The 22,053-nt window shown below is 37.7% G+C and overlaps 1 protein-coding gene across 1 annotated transcript in view; it reads left to right on the top strand.

Annotated features, from left to right (window-relative positions):
• Positions 1 to 22,053, top strand: part of LOC126001931 (phosphatidylinositol 3-kinase catalytic subunit type 3) — a 160,840-nt gene that overhangs the window by 46,876 nt on the left and 91,911 nt on the right. The window contains exons 6-9 of the mRNA XM_049769125.1: positions 548 to 643; positions 4,030 to 4,101; positions 6,468 to 6,572; positions 7,637 to 7,729. Coding sequence (XP_049625082.1) covers positions 548 to 643; positions 4,030 to 4,101; positions 6,468 to 6,572; positions 7,637 to 7,729 — 366 coding nt within the window. The remainder of the gene's footprint in view (positions 1 to 547; positions 644 to 4,029; positions 4,102 to 6,467; positions 6,573 to 7,636; positions 7,730 to 22,053) is intronic.

Raw genomic sequence — 22,053 nt, 5'->3', positions numbered from 1 at the left:
CATGTAAGGCAAACTTTCTACCTCTGTGCTATCTCTCTGGCCCCCCTGTAGTCATTCCTTTAGAGTAATTAATGTGTTTAGGATGAACTGTCCTTTTCTTAAACTTGTGAAAATATGTAGGCTGGGATGTAGCTCAGCAGTGAAAGTGTATGCTTTTTATATTTGAAGTCCTGAGTTTGATCTGTAGCACTCTCTTTAAATTGTTAATACAAAACATACTTTCCTTTTTAATTTATAATAGTTCCATATTTTCCTTTTTAATTTATAAAGTTCCAGTTGTATACAAAGTTTTTTAAAATTTTATAGAATTAATTTCTTACGACTGAATAAACAAGCATGTGATTAAATTTGAGGAGGGAGTTCTGGGTGAGTGGTAGATACTAGTTAAACAGTTCTGCATATAATTGAAGAGAGTAAGCCATAAAATAGTGCATTTATATTAAAGAAATAAAGTTAGTTTAAAATTGTATTTCATAGTCATACTGATTCTTTCAAAAGAGCATATGAAAGAGGGTAGTTTTTCATATAACTCTTTTTTTCCCAACAGAGTGAAAAACGAAGTTCAAATTTCATGTACCTGATGGTTGAGTTTCGATGTGTCAAATGTGATGATAAGGAATATGGTATTGTTTATTATGAAAAGGTATTAGCACTGGAACTGTTTATGGTCTCTAAAGTAGAGGAGAGGTAAAACATTAAAAAATTAGTTTTGCCTGCTGACATGCAGGATAGTAGTCGACAGCTGTCAGCAGCAGCTGTTTATGCATACACAAATCAAATCATATAGCTACAACAAGATTACAAGAAGCCGATCATTCATGTAATGCAGTTCTCAGTTGCAGCATTCAGAAAAATCTTAAGAGATTAGGAACTTTTTGATTAATTGTTCTATAAATTCACAAGTAAGACAATAAAACAATAGCTTGATTAGGGGTCTGGTTATAGATGTATTTTCATATTTATATACATGCAGTGTGTTAGAAATGTACCGTGTGTACTCGAGTAGAAGCCCCGAACTCAGCTTTTACTCAGGTCACATAGGTTATTTGATTTGGTGCACGTACTCTCCAGTCATCTTCTGCCATCTGCTGGAGGGGGCTGTGCTGAGCTCAAGAGGTAGACAGCTGAACTGAACTGGATGCCACTGAACTATTTAACCCACAATATTCAATGGCACATTTAATAAGTGAAAAACCCATTTAAGGCAGTAAAGTCATGTAAACAAATGCTTATAAATCCTGAATCCTTATAATCAGGGGTTTTGGAGTATAAGGATTCAGGATTTTTAACCATTTATTTACAGTGTTTTACTGTCTTAAATGGTTTATTCACTTTATTAAAGTTGCCATTGAATACTCTGGGTTAATGTGATATGTGAATGGTATACAGTATATCAAACAATCATGTATTGTAAATGTAATCACGTATTTATTTACTATTTGCTCAATTATTGTAATTGTTTGGGAATATATTTTTACATTTTTTTTGTTTTGTTTTTTGGGGCCACACCCATTTGATGCTCAGGGGTTACTCCTGGCTAAGCACTCAGAAATTGCCCCTGGCTTGGGGGACCATATGGGATGCCGGGGGATCGAACCTCAGTCCTTCCTTGGCTAGTGCTTGCAAGGCAGACACCTTACCTCTAGTGCCACCTCAATGGCCCCGGGAATATATTTTTAATTTTGAAATTTACCAGAGTCTGCTGCATTTTCCACCTCAACTTATACTCGAGTCACTAAGTTTTCCCAGGTTTTTAGGGTAAAACTAGGGGGTCAGCTTATACTTGAATATCATACGGTATATGTGATCCTCACGTGCATATGCTTAAAAAATAATTCATTAATGTGCACCCGTTTATGCTGCCTACTGATGATTAAGAAAGCCATGTTACCATTTGGCTGAATGACAGCCAGTATTCGCTCTGATGCTCTGATTTGCTTTTTACTGCCAAGTAGTAAGTGTTTGATAAATACATAACTGCTTGAAAAATATTTGTCCATTAATACTTGAAACTTTTTTGCTAAAATACTACAGAAGGAGTTGACTGCCTATTCCAAAACGATGGAAAGTAGCACGTACCTTCTGTCATGACAAAAATTGACAAATGTTTTAATCATGAGGATAGAATTTTGCTAGGTAGCACTAGTAGAATAAAACATCTTTTAGGATATTACTGATACATGGAGTTTTTATATGTTGATTAGAGAAAGAAGAACTCTTTGTTTTGTTTGGGGCTGTGCCCAGCAGTGATACTCCTGGCTCTGTGGCTGGGTTCTCTGTGGCAGCACTCAGGGGACCACTGAGGAATTTAAACTGCAGAGGGGATCACTGTCAGGGATTTAAACTGCATATGCAGCACTTTTAAATTAAACGTACACTTTAGTGATACTTGTTAAAACTGTCACAGGTGCGTTTTCAAAAATCTGTATACTTTTAATGGCTTTCCTTTAGTAAAAGGCCAGTGACAGTTAATGGTTCAGCCTTTTATTTTATTAAATGGATGCTTTCTGAAGGGAAAAAAAACAAAAGGAAGACAGACTACTTGACATGATTTGTTAAATAACTGTGTGAGGAAAAACTTGTGTAGAAAAATAAACTTGCTTTATTAGAAATGTTTCTTGATAATATTTTACATTTGTACGACACATAATTTTATTGGAAGAAACATTTGTTGCCCATATGGGGTTTATATTGAGAAAACATGCTAATGGATAAGGGATACTTTTGAATATTGACTCTGAAGGATCTTGTGAAAGTCACTTGGATAATAGATGACATAATAATGGAATAGAAATTAGAAGAATTGAAAGTATTTTTGAAAAGGTTCTTGACCCCTTTCTACTGCTTCTTGAAAATTGTCCATAAATTAATGCCTCTCTACCTACCTTGTCATATTTCCACGTAGTGTAAAGATTGCTGGGCCAGTGTATTGAATCTAATGGAAATAGACTTCTTGTCACCTGTCTCTGGTGACAGATAGCCTTAGTGAAGATTACTTGTCACAGTTGGGCTGATAAGTGTGTTTTCTGGTGTTGTGACTGAGAAGCAGCCTGTTAAACGTCGGCTGTGGGAAATTGTGGTTTACTGTAAGACTCAATTATTGAACTAAAGTTAAGTCACAGTACTTGCCTTCCTTGTCTTCCTTGATTTTGTCTAAAATAGCTAAAATTGAAAATGTTCTAGCATTTAAACAAGAAAAAATTGATGCCAGGTATCCTATTATGGCATCTTGACTAAATAGTTTAACATTTTCCCATATGCATACCCTAATATTTATGATTCTGAAATACCTTTGTTGCCTGAATTGGATAAAAATAGAAGTTAACATGTGTCAAAAATGGTATTATCAGCAATATGCCAGCTTTGTTTTAGGAACTGATTGTTGTTACTGAAGTTTGTATATATTTAATACTTCTCTCTGAAATGACTGCTGAGTTTCTAGCTAGTATAAATTTGAATCAATTTTAATCTCAAACTTAAAAATGCTACTTATCTGAATTAATTTTATTTAAAATCATTTGAAAAGTTATCAAATTTCCACTTTGTAGTTTCTGTAACTAATGTAGCATCCAGTGTCCTATATTTAAAATAAGTTTTATGGTTTGAAAATTTGAATATTAGGACTTATGTTTTTGTCCAGTTGTTGTTAGGAACAAAATTTAACCGATAACATAAAGCAGTCGCAGTCAACTTGTTTTCAGACTCTCCTCTGCCTGAAAAAGAAAGAAATATGAATTTTTACTACTCAGTTTAATTTTTTATTACTGTGAGGTTGAAGGAACTTAGGGCTATACCTACCTGTGCTTAGGGATCACTCTTGGCATTGCTTGGTGAATTGTATATCAGGTTTAATTAGGATTAGCTTCATGGAAGGTAAATGCCTTAGCTACTTTACTATCTCTTTGGCAAAGATGGGTTTTTCCCTGTGTTCATTAAATAGAGTACTTTGGATATACATTATTATGTATTGTTTCTTACAGCTATTTTTTAAATTTATTCATTTACTTTAACTATTACATTGGAATCCAGGATGGTGATGAGTCATCTCCAATTTTAACAAGCTTTGAGATAGTGAAAGTTCCTGACCCTCAGATGTCTATGGTGAGTTAATTTGTATGTTTTCTTTTTTTTTTTTTTTTTGGTTTTTGGGCCACACCCGTTTGACGCTCAGGGGTTACTCCTGGCTATGTGCTCAGAAATCGCCCCTGGCTTGGGGGGACCATATGGGACGCCGGGGGATCGAACCGCGGTCCTTCCTTGGCTAGCGCTTCCTTACCTCCAGCGCCACCTACCCGGCCCCAATTTGTATGTTTTCTTATAAAAACTTTCAAAGTGATTAGGACTTAGGTCTAATTCATATACTACATTTCCTTTACCAAAAAAGAAAAAAGCCCCAAAACTTGTAATAAAAATCAAAGTGGTGATTTCATATACTTTCCTGAGCTATATGAAATCAGATTGAATTTTAACTATAAACTAATTTCTAAAAATAAAGTAAGGATAGACTGAGGTTGAGACACCATTTTATCTGAATTATTGAAAGATTAGGGCTCAGATGATATCCTGAAATAGGAACTTAGAAGATCAGGAAAGGTATTTGTTTATACCAGAAGGTCAGTAGGTGATGATTATAAGTACTGTACTTGGGTCATAGGCATTTGGATGATATTGAGATGTCTACATATTGAAATTTGGAGATAGTAGAGTAGGAAACGGTGCCTTACAACAGAAGTTTAATTAGATAAGCTTTAAAAGAAAGTTTAGACAAAAGTATCTTTATAGCAACACAGAAGTTACCATAATATTCATTGCTTAACTTGTATACAATTTCTGAATTTTTGCACTTCTAATCAGATTAGCTGCCTTCCTGGAGAGGCCAATCTAGATTTAAATAGTAATAGATTGAGAGACTGACAGTGCTGTATTTTAGTTAATACAGACCTTTAGAGCAGGAATTATGGATGCCTAACATCAGAGGAAGAATTGCAGGTAAAACAGAATTTCAAAAAGAGAGGTGTCATTTAGAGATCTTTTAGACACAGCCATCTTTAGTATGTTTTATGCCATTGTACAGTGAAATCAAGTGATATAAAATCGATGTTAAACTTTCAGTATAAATTAAGTTTTATCTTTTTTTTTTTTTTTTGGTATTCGGGCCACACCCGGTGTCGCTCAGGGGTTACTCCTGGCTTGGGGGACCATATGGGATGCCGGGGGATCGAACAGCAGTCCGTCCAAGGCTAGCGCAGGCAAGGCAGACACCATACCTCTAGTGCCATCGCCCAGCCCAAGTTTTATCTTTGCTTCCTAAATTTTCAAACCACATGCTATACTGGTTGTTACCTTCAAATAGATGTGAACAAAGTTTTTTTATATTAGCATCCTAGGTAATAATCTAGTAATCCTTAACAAAATGGTAGATAAATGAAATTCTGTGTGTTCTTATAATATGAATGGTATAATTAAAACAAAAAAAGGTATTTTGTTGTTAAATTTTCTAGATGTGAGGAAATGCTAAGGGCTTTATATCTAGATGTAATAGCAAAAATGATATTAGAAATAAATTTGGCATAAAAAATCACATGGAAGAAACATAGTGAGGCCATAAGACAGTTGACAATCTGGGAGAAACTTTGTGAAATATATCACAAAAGGCTAACTTCCTATGATATGAAGAATTCATAAAATTCAAAGTTCAGGGGATCAAAAACTGTTTGAAAATTAGGAATAATATACACATGCATAGTTCACCCATGATAAAATTAAAAATGACAGCTATAATATTTTATCACAGTATTTAATGTGATGAATTTTCCATAGGTAATTCAACTCCAAATAGATATTTTTGAATATAGTCGTTTTCTATCTTCTCAGACTGTTATTACATTGCTATGTTATGGTACAGAGATAACACAAGGCCACTAGTTGCTAACAGGAAGTGGGACTGTTTTAGTCTGGACCAGAAGGGAAGAAGATTTCAGGGGCGGGGAACGTTTCTTCTTAGGGCCACTTGGATATTTATGTCATCTTTCTCAGGAAATACAGATAAAATACGTAGGTAGACCCATGGCCAACTGATGATAAGCATACTTGTCAGAAGGTTGAACCATGTGATTTCTCCCTCTAATCTGAAGTAGGCATTTCCCACCCTAGTTTTAGAGTGAAGGTAATATGTGAGTAAATAGAGGATGTAAAAACCTTAAAAGAATAATAGTAATGGATAAATGTGACATCACAGAGCTGTCATGGCATGTGCATATTGTAGTCTAGTGAAACATAAGGTATACTTATTTTTTATGTGCCAAATAAAGATGTATTTTTTAAAAGATGCCTAGGAAGCACACGTTTTGAATTTTGAAAAGTATTAATGACTATCAAATGGTTTTAAGTAATAATGGTTTACATATCTATTTCAAACTAGTTATTCAAACTGATTTTTACTGAAAAATATTTTAAATAATTTATAGGAGAACCTAGTTGAGAGCAAACACCACAAGCTAGCTCGGAGTCTGAGAAGTGGACCTTCTGACCATGATCTCAAACCTAATGCTGCCACGAGAGATCAACTAAATGTAAGACAATTTGAAGGTTTCAAACAAAATTAATTGAATAAATTAAAAAAATAAAAAAGCTGGGTATTTTGGTACAGCTGATGAAATAACCAATCTACTTTTAAAAGGTGATTTCGATATATACATTTTCTGCAGATAATGATTTATGTAATTGCAGCAGTTTCACTTTTGTATAGTTTTTTTTAAGCTTTGAGTGAATAAATTAGCTCTGGAGACAGAGCTGCACGCGTGCGTCTGTGTTATGCATTTCCTGTATGTATTTGTGTGTGTGTTAAACAGCTTCCCTAGATAAAATTTCCCTAAGGTAAATCATCTCTTAAAGTCCTTCCCTGCAGACATATGTTGTTTGCATTGACTTGACTCAAGAAAATTTTTCGTTCTCTTTATTTGCCTAGGTTGAGTGAAGACGAGTGGGCATTTGTTATTTTAACTTCTTTTATTTTCAATTAATTGAAATTAGCTTTACATAGTAGGTGTTCGTATCATATCACAGAAAGTTATTTTTTAAAATAACATTTCCTGAGACCAAAACATATTTCAACTGTCATTGAACTAAAGAATATCTTTAGAGGACTTGCTTTAGCTGCTAAGTGGTGGTTTTTTTTTTTTTTGGGGGGGGGGGGCGGTGCACACCCTGTGACACTCATGGGTTAGTCCAGGCTATGTGCTCAGAAATCACTCCTGGCTTAGGGGACTATATGGGACTCCGGGGTTCGAACCAAGTTCTGTCCTGGGTCAGCTGTGTGCAATGCAAATACCCTACTACTGTGCCATCACTCTGGCCCCTTACGTGGGGTTTTTAAAGTTAGTTTCTAAGAATCTATTAGTAATGTTAAGATTTATTTTTATATAGATTGTAACTTTTTCAAGTTTTTCTGCTCTCTTGTACTCTAATTATATATCCCTTTAAGGCTGAAACATGTAGAAAATTTAAATTGTACTTGTTTGTGTATATTTTCTTGGTTTTATTACAGTTATATGAAAAAAGACAAATAAATGAAAGTATAGAGGAAGAATGTTTTTAACAATAATGTTTTGGGGTTTTTCCCCCCTTTTTTTTGTAGATTATTGTGAGTTATCCGCCAACTAAGCAGCTGACATATGAAGAACAAGATCTTGTTTGGAAGTTTAGATATTACCTTACTAATCAAGAAAAAGTGAGTTTAATGGTTATTTTTCTGTAAGCTTTGTTCAAATGAGTCATATTAGGTAAAACATTTATGGAAAATTGGCAGTTAAATGTATTGAGTAATATATCAGTACTTAGTTTTTATTTATTTAATTTTTGATTTTGGGGTCATGATGGTGCTCAGAATTTACATCTGGCCCTGTGCTCAGTGCTCAATCTTGGCAGTGCTTGTGGAACCTTATGATGGAGTCCTGGGGACTGAGCCCAGATGCATGGAAGGTATGCACTCTTTTTGCTCTCACCATCCAGTTTTTTTTTTTTTTTTCTAAGAGAAATTACAGAGAAGCACATACCTGTTTGTGGAGATATGATAGTCAGAAAGACTAAAGTTCTGTTCTGGTACTATACAACCTATAAGTAAGATGGAAAATTGGAAATGATTTCTCATTCTTATAATGATGACAGACCCTTTCTGTCTGATAATATTAGTGACTTACCTTTTGCATAGCAAGTGCATGGTACTGTTGCAGCCTTCTAAATCTGGGGGTTTAGCAGCACTTATTTATTTTGTTTTTGGGTCACATCGGCAGTGTTTACAGGTTACTCCTGGCTCTGCACTCAGAAATTGGTCCTGCCAGTCATAGGGGACCATATAGGATGTTGGTATTCAAACCACCATCCTGGGTCAACTGCGTGTGAGGCAAACATTCTACCGCTATGCTACCTCTCGACCCCAGCATTTATTTAAGTTATTACTTTTATTAAAATGAGTGCAAGATAAAAAAAAAAAGAGTGCAGGACTTGAGATGTGAGGCAAGAGAGGGTCTGTAAAAAAAAATTGCCGCTTGAGGCCTGAGATAGTACAGTGGATAAGTTGCTTGCCTTGCATATTCTCAACCCAGGCTGGCAACACATACGCTCGTTTGGAGTTATTCTTTTAGCTCAAAGGCAAGAGAAAGCCTTAAGTAGTGCCCTGCGTTGTGCCCTTTAACACCCCCCCCCCAAAAAAAAAAGAAATTATGATTGTGCAAATCAAGTTGCTAGGCTGACATCTGGTTTGTTATGTAGTATAGAGGTTAGGTCAAAACTAGAAAGTTTTTTTTTTTTTTTTTTGGGCCACACCCAGTGGTGCTCAGGGGTTACTCCTGGCTGTCTGCTCAGAAATAGCTCCTGGCAGGCACGGGGGACCATATGGGACACCGGGATTCAAACCAACCACCTTAGGTCCTGGATCGGCTATCTCTCCGGGCCCCAAAACTAGAAAGTTTTATTCCCTTATGAAACCATGGAATAGATAAAGTTCCTGGAAAAAATGACTATGATGAAATAGTCAACTTTAGATTTGAGTCTGGAGACTTTTGCCACTTTGACTACTAAGAGACTTTTTTTTTTGGTTTTGGGGTCACACCCGGCAGCAGTCAGCACTTGGCTCTATACTCAGAAATCGCTCCCGGTAAGCTGGGGGAGACCATATGGGATGCTGGGATTCAAACCACCATCCTTCTGCATGCAAGGCAAATGCCCTACCACCATGCTATCTCTCCAGCCCGTTTTCTAATTCTTAAAAGAATTTTGTAAATTCTTAGAACATAGGTTCAAGGACTAACTTTTCACATATAATTATAATTAGCATCCGTTATCAGATATAATAATAGAAATTAGCATATATTAGCAGCTACATTGCACCAGAGATCTCTTGAATATTACAACTACTCCACAGTGTAGGTTTTGCTATTTCTGTTCTCCAAATAAGTAGACTTTTGTCTTCAGAAAGATTAAGGAACTAGTGCAGAATCATAAAGCTTCCAAATGCTGCCACTTGGTATGGGCACATTTATTGTTAGAAGAGGAGTAGTCAGTAAAAATTTAGAAAAGAGGAAATAGAAAAAAGATTTGCAGATTTTCAACATACTTTATAGGAATATTAAATGTACTGGGGGTAGAAAGAGAAGCATCAGGAAAATAATTATCTGTCAAAAGCTATAAATAACTATCTGATGAGTAGTGAATGGATGAGTATGTTTTATAATAGCTGAGATGATTAGCATCTTTAACTTGTTTATTTGGAGAAACAATTGTGCTTACTCTCTAAGATAAAGGTAAAAATCTAGTTACAGTTTATAAGTTCTCCAGCTTACCTTTTATTTTATTGATGCCTCGGGAAATTATTTGTAGATTAATCATATTCATTCTCCTTTATATCCATTATAAGAATGAGAGGGGAATTTTAAATTTACTCTAGCTTTGGGTAGTATTCTTTTTATCACTAGACAAAAGAAAATACTCATTACTAGCAACACGGGTTTGTGATTCTGTTTTTTATGAACAGATTGGGTTAGAGCCATGATGCTCTTTTTTTTTTTTTTTTTTTTTTTTAATTTAAACACCTTGATTACATACATGATTGTGTTTGGGTTTCAGTCATGTAAAGAACACCACACATCACCAGTGCAACATTCCCATCACCAATGTCCGAAGTCTCCCTTCTCCCCAACCGACCCCTGTCTGTACTCTAAACAGGCTCTCCATTTCCCTCATACATTCTCATTATTAGGACAGTTCAAAATGTAGTTATTTCTCTAACTAAACTCATCACTCTTTGTGGTGAGCTTCCTGAGGTGAGCTGGAACTTCTAGCTCTTTTCTCTTTTGTGTCTGAAAATTTTATTGCAAGAATGTCTTTCATTTTTCTTAAAACCCATAGATGAGTGAGACCATTCTGCGTTTTTCTCTCTCTGACTTATTTCACTCAGCATAATAGATTCCGTGTACATCCATGTATAGGAAATTTCATGACTTCATCTCTCCTGACAGCTGCATAATATTCCATTGTGTATATGTACCACAGTTTCTTTAGCCATTTGTCTGTTGAAGGGCATCTTGGTTGTTTCCAGAGTCTTGATATGGTAAATAGTGCTGCAATGAATATAGGTGTAAGGAAGGGTTTTTTGTATTCTATTTTTGTGTTCCTAGGGTATATTCCTAGGAGTGGTATAGCTGGATCGTATGGGAGCTCGATTTTCAGTTTTTGGAGGAATCTCCATATCACTTTCCATAAAGGTTGAACTAGTTGGCATTCCCACCAGCAGTGGATAAGAGTTCCTTTCTCTCCACATCCCCGCCAACACTGTTTGTTCTCATTCTTTGTGATGTGTGCCATTCTCTGTGGTGTGAGGTGGTATCTCATCGTTGTTTTAATTTGCATCTCCCTGATGATTAGTGATGTGGAGCATTTTTTCATGTATCTTTTGGCCATGTGTATTTCTTCTTTGTCAAAGTGTCTGTTAATTTCTTCTTCCCATTTTTTGATGGGATTAGATGTTTTTTTCTTGTAAAGTTCTGTCAGTCCCTTGTATATTTTGGAGATTAGCCCCTTATCTGATGGGTATTGGGTGAATAGTTTCTCCCACTTAGTGGGTGGCTCTTGTATCCTGGGCACTATTTCCTTTGAGGTGCAGAAGCTTCTCAGCTTAATATATTCCCATCTGTTAATCTCTGCTTTCACTTGCTTGGAGAGTGCAGTTTCCTCCTTGAAGATGCCTGTAATGTCCTGGAGTGTTTTGCCTATGTGTTGTTCTATATATCTTATGGTTTTGGGTCTGATATTGAGGTCTTTAATCCATTTGGATTTTACCTTCGTACATGATGTTAGCTGGGGGTCTAAGTTCAATTTTTTGCAAGTGGCTATCCAGTTGTGCCAACACCACTTGTTGAAGAGGCTTTCCCTGCTCCATTTAGGATTTCCTGCTCCTTTATCAAAAATTAGGTGATTGTATGTCTGGGGAACATTTTCTGAGTATTCAAGCCTATTCCACTGATCTGAGAGCCTGTCTTTATTCCAATACCATGCTGTTTTGATAACTATTGCTTTGTAGTACAGTTTAAAGTTGGGGAAAGTAATTCCTCCCATATTCTTTTTCCCAATGATTGCTTTAGCTATTCTAGGATGTTTATTGTTCCAAACGAATTTCAAAAGTGCCTGATCCACTTCTTTGAAGAATGTCATGGGTATCTTTAGAGGGATAGCATTAAATCTGTACAATGCCTTGGGGAGTATTGCCATTTTGATGATGTTAATCCTGCCAATCCATGAGCAGGGTATGCGTTTCCATTTCCATGTGTCCTCTCTTATTTCTTGGAGCAGAGTTTTATAGTTTTCTTTGTATAGGTCCTTCACATTTTTAGTCAGGTTGATTCCAAGATATTTGAGTTTGTGTGGCATTATTGTGAATGGGGTTGTTTTCTTAATGTCCATTTCATCCTTATTACTATTGGTGTATAGAAAGGCCATTGATTTTTGTGTGTTAATTTTGTAGCCTGCCACCTTGCTATATGAGTCTATTGTTTCTAGAAGCTTTTTGGTAGAGTCTTTAGGGTTTTCTAAGTAGAGTATCATGTCAGCTGCAAACAATGAGAGCTTGACTTTTTTCTTTCCTATCTAGATTCCCTTGATATCTTTTTCTTGCCTAATCGCTATAGCAAGTACTTCCAGTGCTATGTTGAATAGGAGTGGTGAGAGAGAACAGCCTTGTCTTCTTGCCCGAATTTAGAGGGAAGGCTTTTAGTTTTTTTTCATTGAGGATAATATTTGCCACTGGCTTGTGGTAGATGGCCTTAACTATATTGAGAAAGGTTCCTTCCATTCCCATCTTGCTGTGAATTTTGATCAAGAATGGGTGTTGGACCTTATCAAATGCTTTCTCTGCATCTATTGATATGATCATGTGGTTTTTTTCTTGTTATTGATGTTGTGTATTATGTTGATAGATGTACGGATGTTAAACCAGCCTTGCATTCCTGGGATGAAATGTACTTGATTGTAGTGGATGATCTTCTTAATGAGGCATTGAATCCTGTTTGCCAGGCCTTTGTTGAGGATCTTTGCATCTGCCTTCATCAGCGATATTGGTCTGTAATTTTCTTTTTTCATAGCATCTCTGTCTGGTTTAGGTATCGAGGTGATGTTGGCTTCATAAAAGCTATTTGGAAGTGTTTCCGTTTGTTCAATTTCATGAAAGAGTCTTGCCAGGATTGGTAGTAATTCCTCTTGGAAAGTTTGAAAGAATTCATTAGTGAATCCATCAGGGCCTGGGCTTTTGTTTTTCGGCAGACATTTGATTACCATTTTAATTTCATCAATGGTGATGGGTGTGTTTAGATATGCTACATCCTCTTCCTTCAACCGTGGAAGATTATAAGAGTCCAAGAATTTATCCATTTCTTCCAGGTTCTCATTTTTAGTGGCGTAGAGTTTCTCTAAGTAGTTTCTGATTACCCTTTGAATCTCTGTCATATCAGTAGTGATCTATCCTTTTTCATTCCTAATATGAGTTATCAAGTTTCTCTCTCTCTCTCTCTCTTTCTTTGTTAGGTTTGCCAGTGGTCTATCAATTTTCTTTATTTTTTCAAAGAACCAACTTCTGCTTTTGTTGATCTTTCGAATTGTTTTTTAGGTTTCCACTTCGTTGATTTCTGCTTTCAGCTTTGTTATTTCCTTCTGTCTTCCTATTTTTGGGTCCTTTTGCTGAGTACTTTCTAGTTCTATTAGCTGTGTCATTAAGCTACTCAGGTAAGCTCCTTCTTCCTTCCTGATGTGTGCTTGCAAAGCTATAAATTTTCCTCTCAGTACTGCTTTTGCTGTGTCCCATAAGTTCTGATAGTTTGTGTCTTTATTGTCATTTGTTTCCAGGAACCTTTGATTTCCTCCTTGATTTCATCTCGGACCCACTGGTTATTGAGTCTGAGGCTGTTTAACTTCCAGGTGTTAAAGTTTTTCTTCTGTGTCCCTTTAGAATTCACATATAATTTCTGAGCCTTGTGATCAACGAAAGTAGTCTGCAAAATTTCTATCCTCTTGATATTATGGAGGTGTGTTTTATGTGCCAACATGTAGTCTATCCTGGAGAATGTCCCATGTACATTGGAGAAGAATGTGTATCCAGGTTACTGGGGATGGAGTGTCCTATATATATATCCACTAGGCTTCTTTCTTCCATTTATCTCCTCAGGTCTAGTATATTCTTGTTGGGTTTCAGTCTGGTTGACCTATCCAGTGTTGACAAAGCCGTGTTGAGGTCCCCCACAGTTATTGTGTTGTTATTGATATTATTTTTCAGATTTGTCAACAGTTGTATTAAATATTTTGCTGGCCCCTCATTCAGTGCATATATGTTTAGGAGAGTTATTTCTTCCTGCTCTACATACCCTTTGATTAATATAAAATGTCCATCTTTGTCCCTTACAACCTTCCTGAGTATAAAGTTTGCAATATCTGATATTAGTATGGCCACTCCAGGTTTTTTCGGGTGTTGTTTGCTTGGATAATTTTTCTCCAGCCTTTTATTTTGAGTCTAAGTTTGTTCTGACTATTCAAGTCCATATCTTGTAGGCAGCAGAAGGTTGGATTGAGTTTTTTGATCCATTTAGCCACTCTGTTTCTCTTGACTGGTACATTTAGTCCATTGACGTTGAGAGAAAGAATTGTCCTGGGATTTAATGCCATCTTTATATGGAAATTTGGTGTGTCTTTTGGTTAGTCTTGTCTTAAATTAGGTCTTTTAGTTTTTCTCTTAAGACTGGTTTTGAGTCTGTAAAGTTTCTGAGCTGTTTTTTTTTGTTTGTTTGTTTTTTTGTTTTTTTGGGCCACACCCTGTGACGCTCAGGGGTTACTCCTGACTATGCGCTCAGAAGTTGCTCCTGGCTTCTTGGGGGACCATATGGGATGCCGGGGGATCAAACCGCGGTCCGTCCTAGGCTAGCGCAGGCAAGGCAGGCACCTTACCTCCAGCGCCACCGCCCGGCCCCTCTGAGCTGTTTTTTGTCTGTGAAACCATGTATTCTTCCGTCAAACCGGAAAGTGAGTTTTGCTCTGTATAGTATTCTAGGTGAAGCATTCATTTCATTCAGTCTTGTCACAATATCCCACCACTGCTTTCTGGCATTGAGTGTTTCTGGTGACAGGTCTGCTGTAAATCTAAAGGATGCTTACTTGAACGTAATTTTCCCTTTTGATCTTGCTGTTTTCAGAATTCTGTCTCTATCTGTGGGATTTGTCATTGTGACTAGGATGTGTCTTGAGGTGGTTTTCCTGGGGTCTGTTTTGGTTGGTACTCTTCGAGCATGCAGGATTTGATCACATATATTCTTTAGCTCTGGAAGTTTCTCTTTAATGATGTTCTTGACCGTTGTTTCTTCCTGGAAATTTTCTTCCTGGGTCTCTGGGACTCCAATGATTCTTAAGTTGTTTCTGTTGATCTTATCATAGACTTCTATTTTCATCTGTTGCCATTCTTTGACTAATTTTTCCATTGTCTGTTCATTTGCTTTAAGTTTTTTTTCCAATCTCTCCTGCTGTATGGAATTGTTATGTATCTCATCTTCCACAGCACCAAGTCTATTCTCAGCTTCTGATACCCTGTCCCAGAGCTTATCCATTTTGTCATTCACTTCGTTTACTGACTTTTTCAGATCTGTTAATTCACATGTTATTTCAGTTTGGAGTTTTGTGATTTCTGTCTTCATATTTTCTTGGTTCTTATTAGTGTTCTGTTCAACTCGATCCATGGTTTCTTTGAGTTCATTGAGGATCTTCCATATTGCTAGTCTAAAGTCCTTATCTGAGAGGTTAATTAGTTGGTTGGTCATTATCTGGTCCTCAGAATTGTCATCTTCATTCTCTATGTCTGATGCTGGCCTGCGTTGGTTCCCCATTGTCACACTTGTATTGTGGGTTTTTCTACGTGTTCTGGTGGTATTCATTGGCTATATGATGCAGGCAGCACACTCCTCTGGCTCTGCCCTTTCTGGATAGGCTGACTTGCCTCTAAGGGAGGGGAGTCCTCTGTGGATGAGTCCTCACACTGGATCAAATCTTAGGCCCGAGTATGCAACAGAGAAAACAGTCCAGAGAGAAATGCTTGCTTCTGTGATCCAGCACAGTTCTTAGTGTGATTTTTTTCTTCTTGTTGCGATGGTGTTCTTTTCTTAGAAAGAGCACATGGCCACGTAGCAAAGCGAAGCGGCCGTGCTCTGCTGGAGCCTCTTTTCGGCACACTCCCAAGAGGTTCACGCAAGAGGATAGTAGACAGATATAGAAAGGCAGCACTTACAGTTTTTCACAGTCAGGCTCCAACGGCAGGCGTAGTTTCATGGATTTTCCCAGCCTGATGTCACAAACAGGGGACCCGGCTTCTGCGAAGCTTAGCCGGTTTTTATGTTCTGGAGTCCCGCCCTAAAAATGACCTCTGGGAGAGCCAGTTTTCTCGAGCCTCCTTTCGGCTCACTCCCAATAGGCTCATGCAAAAGGACAGTAGACAGATATACAGAGACAGCACTCACAGTTTTTCACAGTGGGGCCCCACTGGGCAGGCGTAATTTCGTGGATTTTCCCAGCCTGATGTCACAAACAGGGGACCCGGGTTCAGCAAAGCTTAGCCGGTTTTTATGTTCTAGAGTCCCGCCCTGAAAATGCAATGCTCTTCTTAAATGAGGAATAATTTAGGGTACAGAAATTGCATCTTCAGTGTAGCACTGTGTTGTCTAAAGTACATAGCAAGATACTGAATTAAACCAGTTAAAATGTGTAGGGTCAGGAAGCATAGAATAGATTTACAGAATAGAACTCCTTCAGATAGAAAGGCTTGCAAGAAAAATTGTTTATTTAAACAAGTAGTCGTTTCCCACTGAAATTCAATTACTTCTAGATATGTGCAAAAGAAATAAAATGCTCAAGTATTATAAAGTGTCTGACAAGTTTCATTTAACGAGTTGATTTCAAGTTTTGGGAGGAGGGTGATGAAACTATAATATGTCTCAGGACATATTATAAGATTCTTATGATCACTGCAGTGGAGTGAACAAATATTATTAATGTTCTGGAAGCACTTTTTAGTAAAGTATATATATATATTGGGTTTGGCCTTGAAGTGACCAAAGGAATTATTCACACAGCCACATTTCTATCTTTGTAGTAATTTAATGTGGGTTTTGTAGCAAAACAGATAATCTTGTATTCCTATTCTTAATTTACTTACACAGAAAAACAATTTTACTGTCAGTGACACAAGAACTGATTTAGGTTATTTTATGCTTGGTCTCTGAGTCTGAAAGGATTTTTCAGAGAGAAAACTATAATTAGAAAACAAATTGGTGAAATTATTGCTTATTATAGTTACACTACTTACTTACTTACTTTTAATATATTTTATTTTATTTAAACACCTTGATTACATATATGATTGTTTGGGTTTCAGTCATGTAAAGAACACCATCCATCACCAGTGCAACATTCCCATCACCAATGTCCCAAATATCCCTCTTCCCTACACAACTCCCGCCTTTACTCTAGACAGGCTTTCCATTTCCCTCATATATTCTTGTTATTAGGACAGTTCAGAATGTAGTTATTTCTCTAACTAAACTCATCACTCTTTGTGGTGAGCTTCCTGAGGTGAGCTGGAACTTCCAGCTCTTTTCTCTTTTGTGTCTGAAAGTTATTATGGCAATAATGTCTTTCATTTTTCTTAAAACCCATAGATGAGTGAGACCATTCTGCATCTTTCTCTCTCTCTCTGACTTATTTCACTCAGCGTAATAGATTCCATGTACATCCATGTATAGGAAAATTTCATGACTTATCTATCCCGACAGCTACATAATATTCCATTGTGTATATGTACCACAGTTTCTTTAGCCATTCGTCTTTTGAAGGGCATCTGGGTTGTTTTCAGAGTGTTGCTATGGTAAATTGTGCTGCGATGAATATAGGTGTAAGAAAGGGATTTTTGTATGTATTTTTGTATTCCTAGGGTATATTCCTAGGAGTGGTATAGCTGGGTTGTATGGGAGCTCGATTTCCAGTTTTTGGAGGAATCTCCATATCGCTTTCCATAAAGGTTGAACTAGACAGCATTCCCACCAGCAGCAGATAAGAGTTCCTTTCTCTACATATGCCCACCAACACTGCTTGTTCTCATTCTTTGTGATGTGTGGCAATCCTGTGGTGTGAGGTGGTACCTCATAGCTGTTTTGATTTGCATCTCCCTGATGATTAGTGATGTGGAGCATTTTTTTATGTGTCTTTTGGCCATTTGTATTTCTTCTTTGTCAAAGTGTTTGTCCATTTCTTCTCCCCATTTTTTGATGGGATTAGATGTTTTTTTCTTGTAAAGTTCTGTCATATATTTTGGAAATTAGCCCTTTATCTGCTGGGTATTGGGTGAATAATTTCTCCCACTCAGTGGGGGGCTCTTGTATCCTGGGCGCTATTTCCTTTGAGGTGCAGAAGCTTCTCACCTTAATATATTCCCATCTGTTAATCTCTGCTTTCACTTGCTTGGAGAGTGCAGTTTCCTCCTTGAATATGCCTGTACTCTCAATGTCCTGGAATGTTTTGCCTACGTTTTGTTCTATATATCTTATGGTTTTGGGTCTGATATCAAGGTTTTTCATCCGTTTGGATTTTACCTTCGTACATGATGTTAGCTGGGGGTCTAAGTTCAATTTTTTGCAAGTGGCTAGCCAATTGTGCCAACACCACTTGTTGAAGGAGCTTTCTTTGGTCCATTTAGGATTTCTTCCTCCTTTATCAAAAATTAGGTGATTGTATGTCTGGGGAACATTCTCTGAGTATTCAAGCCTATTCCATTGATCTGAGGGCCTTTCTTTATTCCAATACCATGCTGTTTTGATAACTATTGCTTTGTAGTACAGTTTAAAGTTGGGGAAAGTAATTCCTCCCATATTCTTTTTCCCAATGATTGCTTTAGCTATTCTAGGGTGTTTATTATTCCAAATGAATTTCAAAAGTGCCTGATCCACTTCTTTGAATAATGTCATGGGTATCTTTAGAGGGGATCGCATTAAATCTGTACAATGCCTTGGGGAGTATTGCCATTTTGATGATGTTAATCCTGCCAATCCATGAGCAGGGTATGTGTTTCCATTTCCGCATGTCCTCTCTTATTTCTTGGAGCAGAGTTTCATAGTTTTCTTTGTATAGGTTCTTCACGTTTTTAGTCAAGTTGATTCCAAGTTATTTGAGTTTGTGTGGCACTATTGTGAATGGGTTGTTTTCTTTCTTTTTTTTTTTTTTTTGGTTTTTTTTTTTGGGGGGGGGGGCACACCCGGTAACGCTCAGGGGTTACTCCTGGCTATGTGCTCAGAAGTTGCTCCTGGCTAGGGGGACCATATGGGACACCGCAGTCCGTCCAAGGCTAGTGCAGGCAAGGCAGGCACCTTACCTTTAGCGCCACTGCCCGGCCCCTTGTTTTCTTAATGTCCATTTCTTCCTTATTACTATTGGTGTATAGAAAGGCCATTGATTTTTGTGTGTTAATTTTGTAGCCTGCCACCTTGCTAAATGAGTCTTTTGTTTCTAGAAGCTTTTTGGGTAGAGTCTTTAGGGTTTTCTAAGTAGCGCATCATGTCATTTGCAAACAGCGAAGCTTGACTTCTTCATTTTCTATCTGGATTCCCTTGATATCTTTTTCTTGCTTAATTGCTATAGCAAGTACTTCCAGTGCTATGTTGTATAGGAGTGGTGAGAGAGGACAGCCTTGTCTTGTGCCAGAATTTAGAGGAAAGGCTTTCCATTTTTCTCCATTGAGGACAATATTTGCCATTGGCTTGTGGTAGATGGCCTTAACTATATTGAGAAAGGTTCCTTCCATTCCCATCTTGCTGAGAGTTTTGATCAAGAATGGGTGTTGGACCTTATGAAATGCTTTCTCTGTATCTATTGGTATGATCATGTGATTCTTATTTTTCTTGTTGTTGATGTTGTGTATTACATTGATAGATTTACGGATGTTAAACTATCGTTGCATTCCTGGGATGAAACCTACTTGATCATAGTGGATGATCTTCTTAATGAGGCATTGAATCCTATTTGCCAGGATTTTGTTGAGGATTTTGCATCTGCATTCATCAGCGATATTGGTCTGTAATTTTCTTTTTTCATAGCATCTCTGTCTGGTTTAGGTATCAAGGTGATGTTGGCTTCATAAAAGCTATTTGGAAGTGTTCCCGTTTGTTCAATTTTATGAAAGAGTCTTGCCAGGATTGGTAGTAGTTCCTCTTGGAAAGTTTGAAAGAATTCATTAGTAAATCCATCTGGACCTGGGCTTTTGTTTTTGGGCAGACATTTGATTACCGTTTTAATTTAATCAATAGTGATTGGTGTGTTTAGATATGCTACATCCTCTTCATTCAACTGTGGAAGAGTCCAAGAATTTATCCATTTCTTCCAGGTTCTCATTTTTATTGGCATAGAGTTTCTCAAAATAGTTTCTGATTACCCTTTGAATCTCTGTCATATCAGTAGGGATCTCTCCTTTTTCATTCCTAATACGAGTTATGAAGTTTCTCTCTCTTTCTTTGTTAGTTTTGCCAGTGGTCTATCAATTTTCTTTATTTTTTCAAAGAACCAACTTCTGCTTTCGTTGATCTTTTGGATTGTTTTTCAGGTTTCCATTTCATTGATTTCTGCTCTCAGCTTTGTTATTTCCTCCTATCTCCCTATTTTTTGATCGTTTTGTTGAGCACTTTCTAGTTCTATGAGCTTCGTCATTAAGCTACTCAGGTTAGCCCCTTCTTCCTTCCTGATATGTGCTTGCAAAGCTATGAATTTTCCTCTCAGTACTGCTTTTGCTGTGTCCCATAAGTTCTGATAGTTTGTGTCTTTATTATCATTTGTTTCCAGGAAAGTTTTGATTTCCTCTTTGATTTCATCTCGGACCCACTGGTTATTAAGTATGAGGCTGTTTAACTTCCAGGTGTTAAAGTTTTTCTTCTGTGTCCCTTTAGAATTCACATATAATTTCAGAGCCTTGTGGTCAGCGAAGGTAGTCTGCAAAATTTCTATCCTCTTGATATTATGGAGGTATGTTTTATGTGCCAACATGTAGTCTATCATGGAGAATGTCCCATGTACATTGGAGAAGAATGTGTATCCAGGTTTCTGGGGCTGAAGTGTCGTATATATATCCAGTAGGCCTCTTTCTTCCATTTATCTCCTCAGGTCTAGTATATTCTTGTTGGGTTTCAGTAGGTTGATCTATCTAGTATTGACAAAGCCATGTTGAGGTCCCCCACAATTATTGTGTTGTTATTGATATTATTTTTCAGATTAGTCAACAATTGTATTAAATATTTTGCTGCCCCTCATTCAGTGCATATATGTTTAGAAGAGTGATTTCTTCCAGCTCTACATACCCTTTGGTTAATATAAAGTGTCCATCTTTGTTCCTTCAACCTTCCCGAATATAAAGTTTGCATTATCTGATATTAGTATGGCCACTCCAGCTTTTTTTTAAATTATCTTTATTTATACACCGTGATTACAAATATAATTGTAGTTGTATGATTACAGTAATGTAAAGAACAGCCCTCTTCACCAGTGCAGGATTCCCACCACCAATTTCCCAGATCTACCTACTCCCCACCCCACCCACACCTGTATTCAATAGAGGCTTGTTTTCCCCTTCATTCATTCCCATTGTTATGACAGTTTTCAGTGTAGATATTTCTCTAACTGCACTTATCACTCTATGTGGTGAGCTTCATGTCATTAGCTGCACCTACATGGGAGGATAGGGGGAAGTAAGGGTTGGAACTGAGGCAGTAAAATATTAGAAATGAACTTTGTAGGGCAGTATCAAGGTCCCAATACAAGATGGATATTATGGATATATAGAATATATGTACATAATACTATCAATATGAAAATAAAGAGAAAAAATTTCCGCTGACTGCCCCAACATAAACCAGTTCTAGAACAGCCTGCCCTCATCCCAGAGCGCATTCCCATTAGTGTAGGGAGAGATGGGGGAAAGCCTTTTGACCCCTATAGATCCACCTAGACCTGTACCCAGGGAAAGACTGCAGTCCAGGGGACCAGCAAGAGCTGGTCTCCAGAATCAAGGAGGAAACCGGAAGCCAGATGTCTGCCCGCCCTCTTCCCCATGCACCTCCCCCCTGGAGTACAGAGGGAGGGAGGAACCTGAGGACCATTAAGAGTCCACCTGAACCAACTTCTGGCCATCTGAGCTGGCACCCAGGGAAGGTCTGGAGTCAGGGGAAAAAGACAGGGACGGCTGGGGGCCTGCCAAGCCTCCCAACACTCCCCAGGCTAGGGAGAAAAGGCTCTGGTATGGGGCCTCCCCAAACCCCATACCTGGCAAGAGCTGATCTCCAGAATCAAAAAGGAAACTGGAAGCCAGATGTATGCCCGCCCTCCTCCCCATGCACCTCCCCCCTGGAGTACGGAGGGAGGGGGGAACCTGAAGACCACGAAGAGTCCACCTGAACCCACTTCTGGCCATTTGAGCTGGCACCCAGGGAAGGCCTGGAGTCA

Source organism: Suncus etruscus, chromosome 2 (assembly GCF_024139225.1).
Source record: "Suncus etruscus isolate mSunEtr1 chromosome 2, mSunEtr1.pri.cur, whole genome shotgun sequence".
Taxonomy (NCBI): Eukaryota; Metazoa; Chordata; class Mammalia; order Eulipotyphla; family Soricidae; genus Suncus; species Suncus etruscus.
This window is presented reverse-complemented; position numbering and strand designations above follow the sequence as displayed.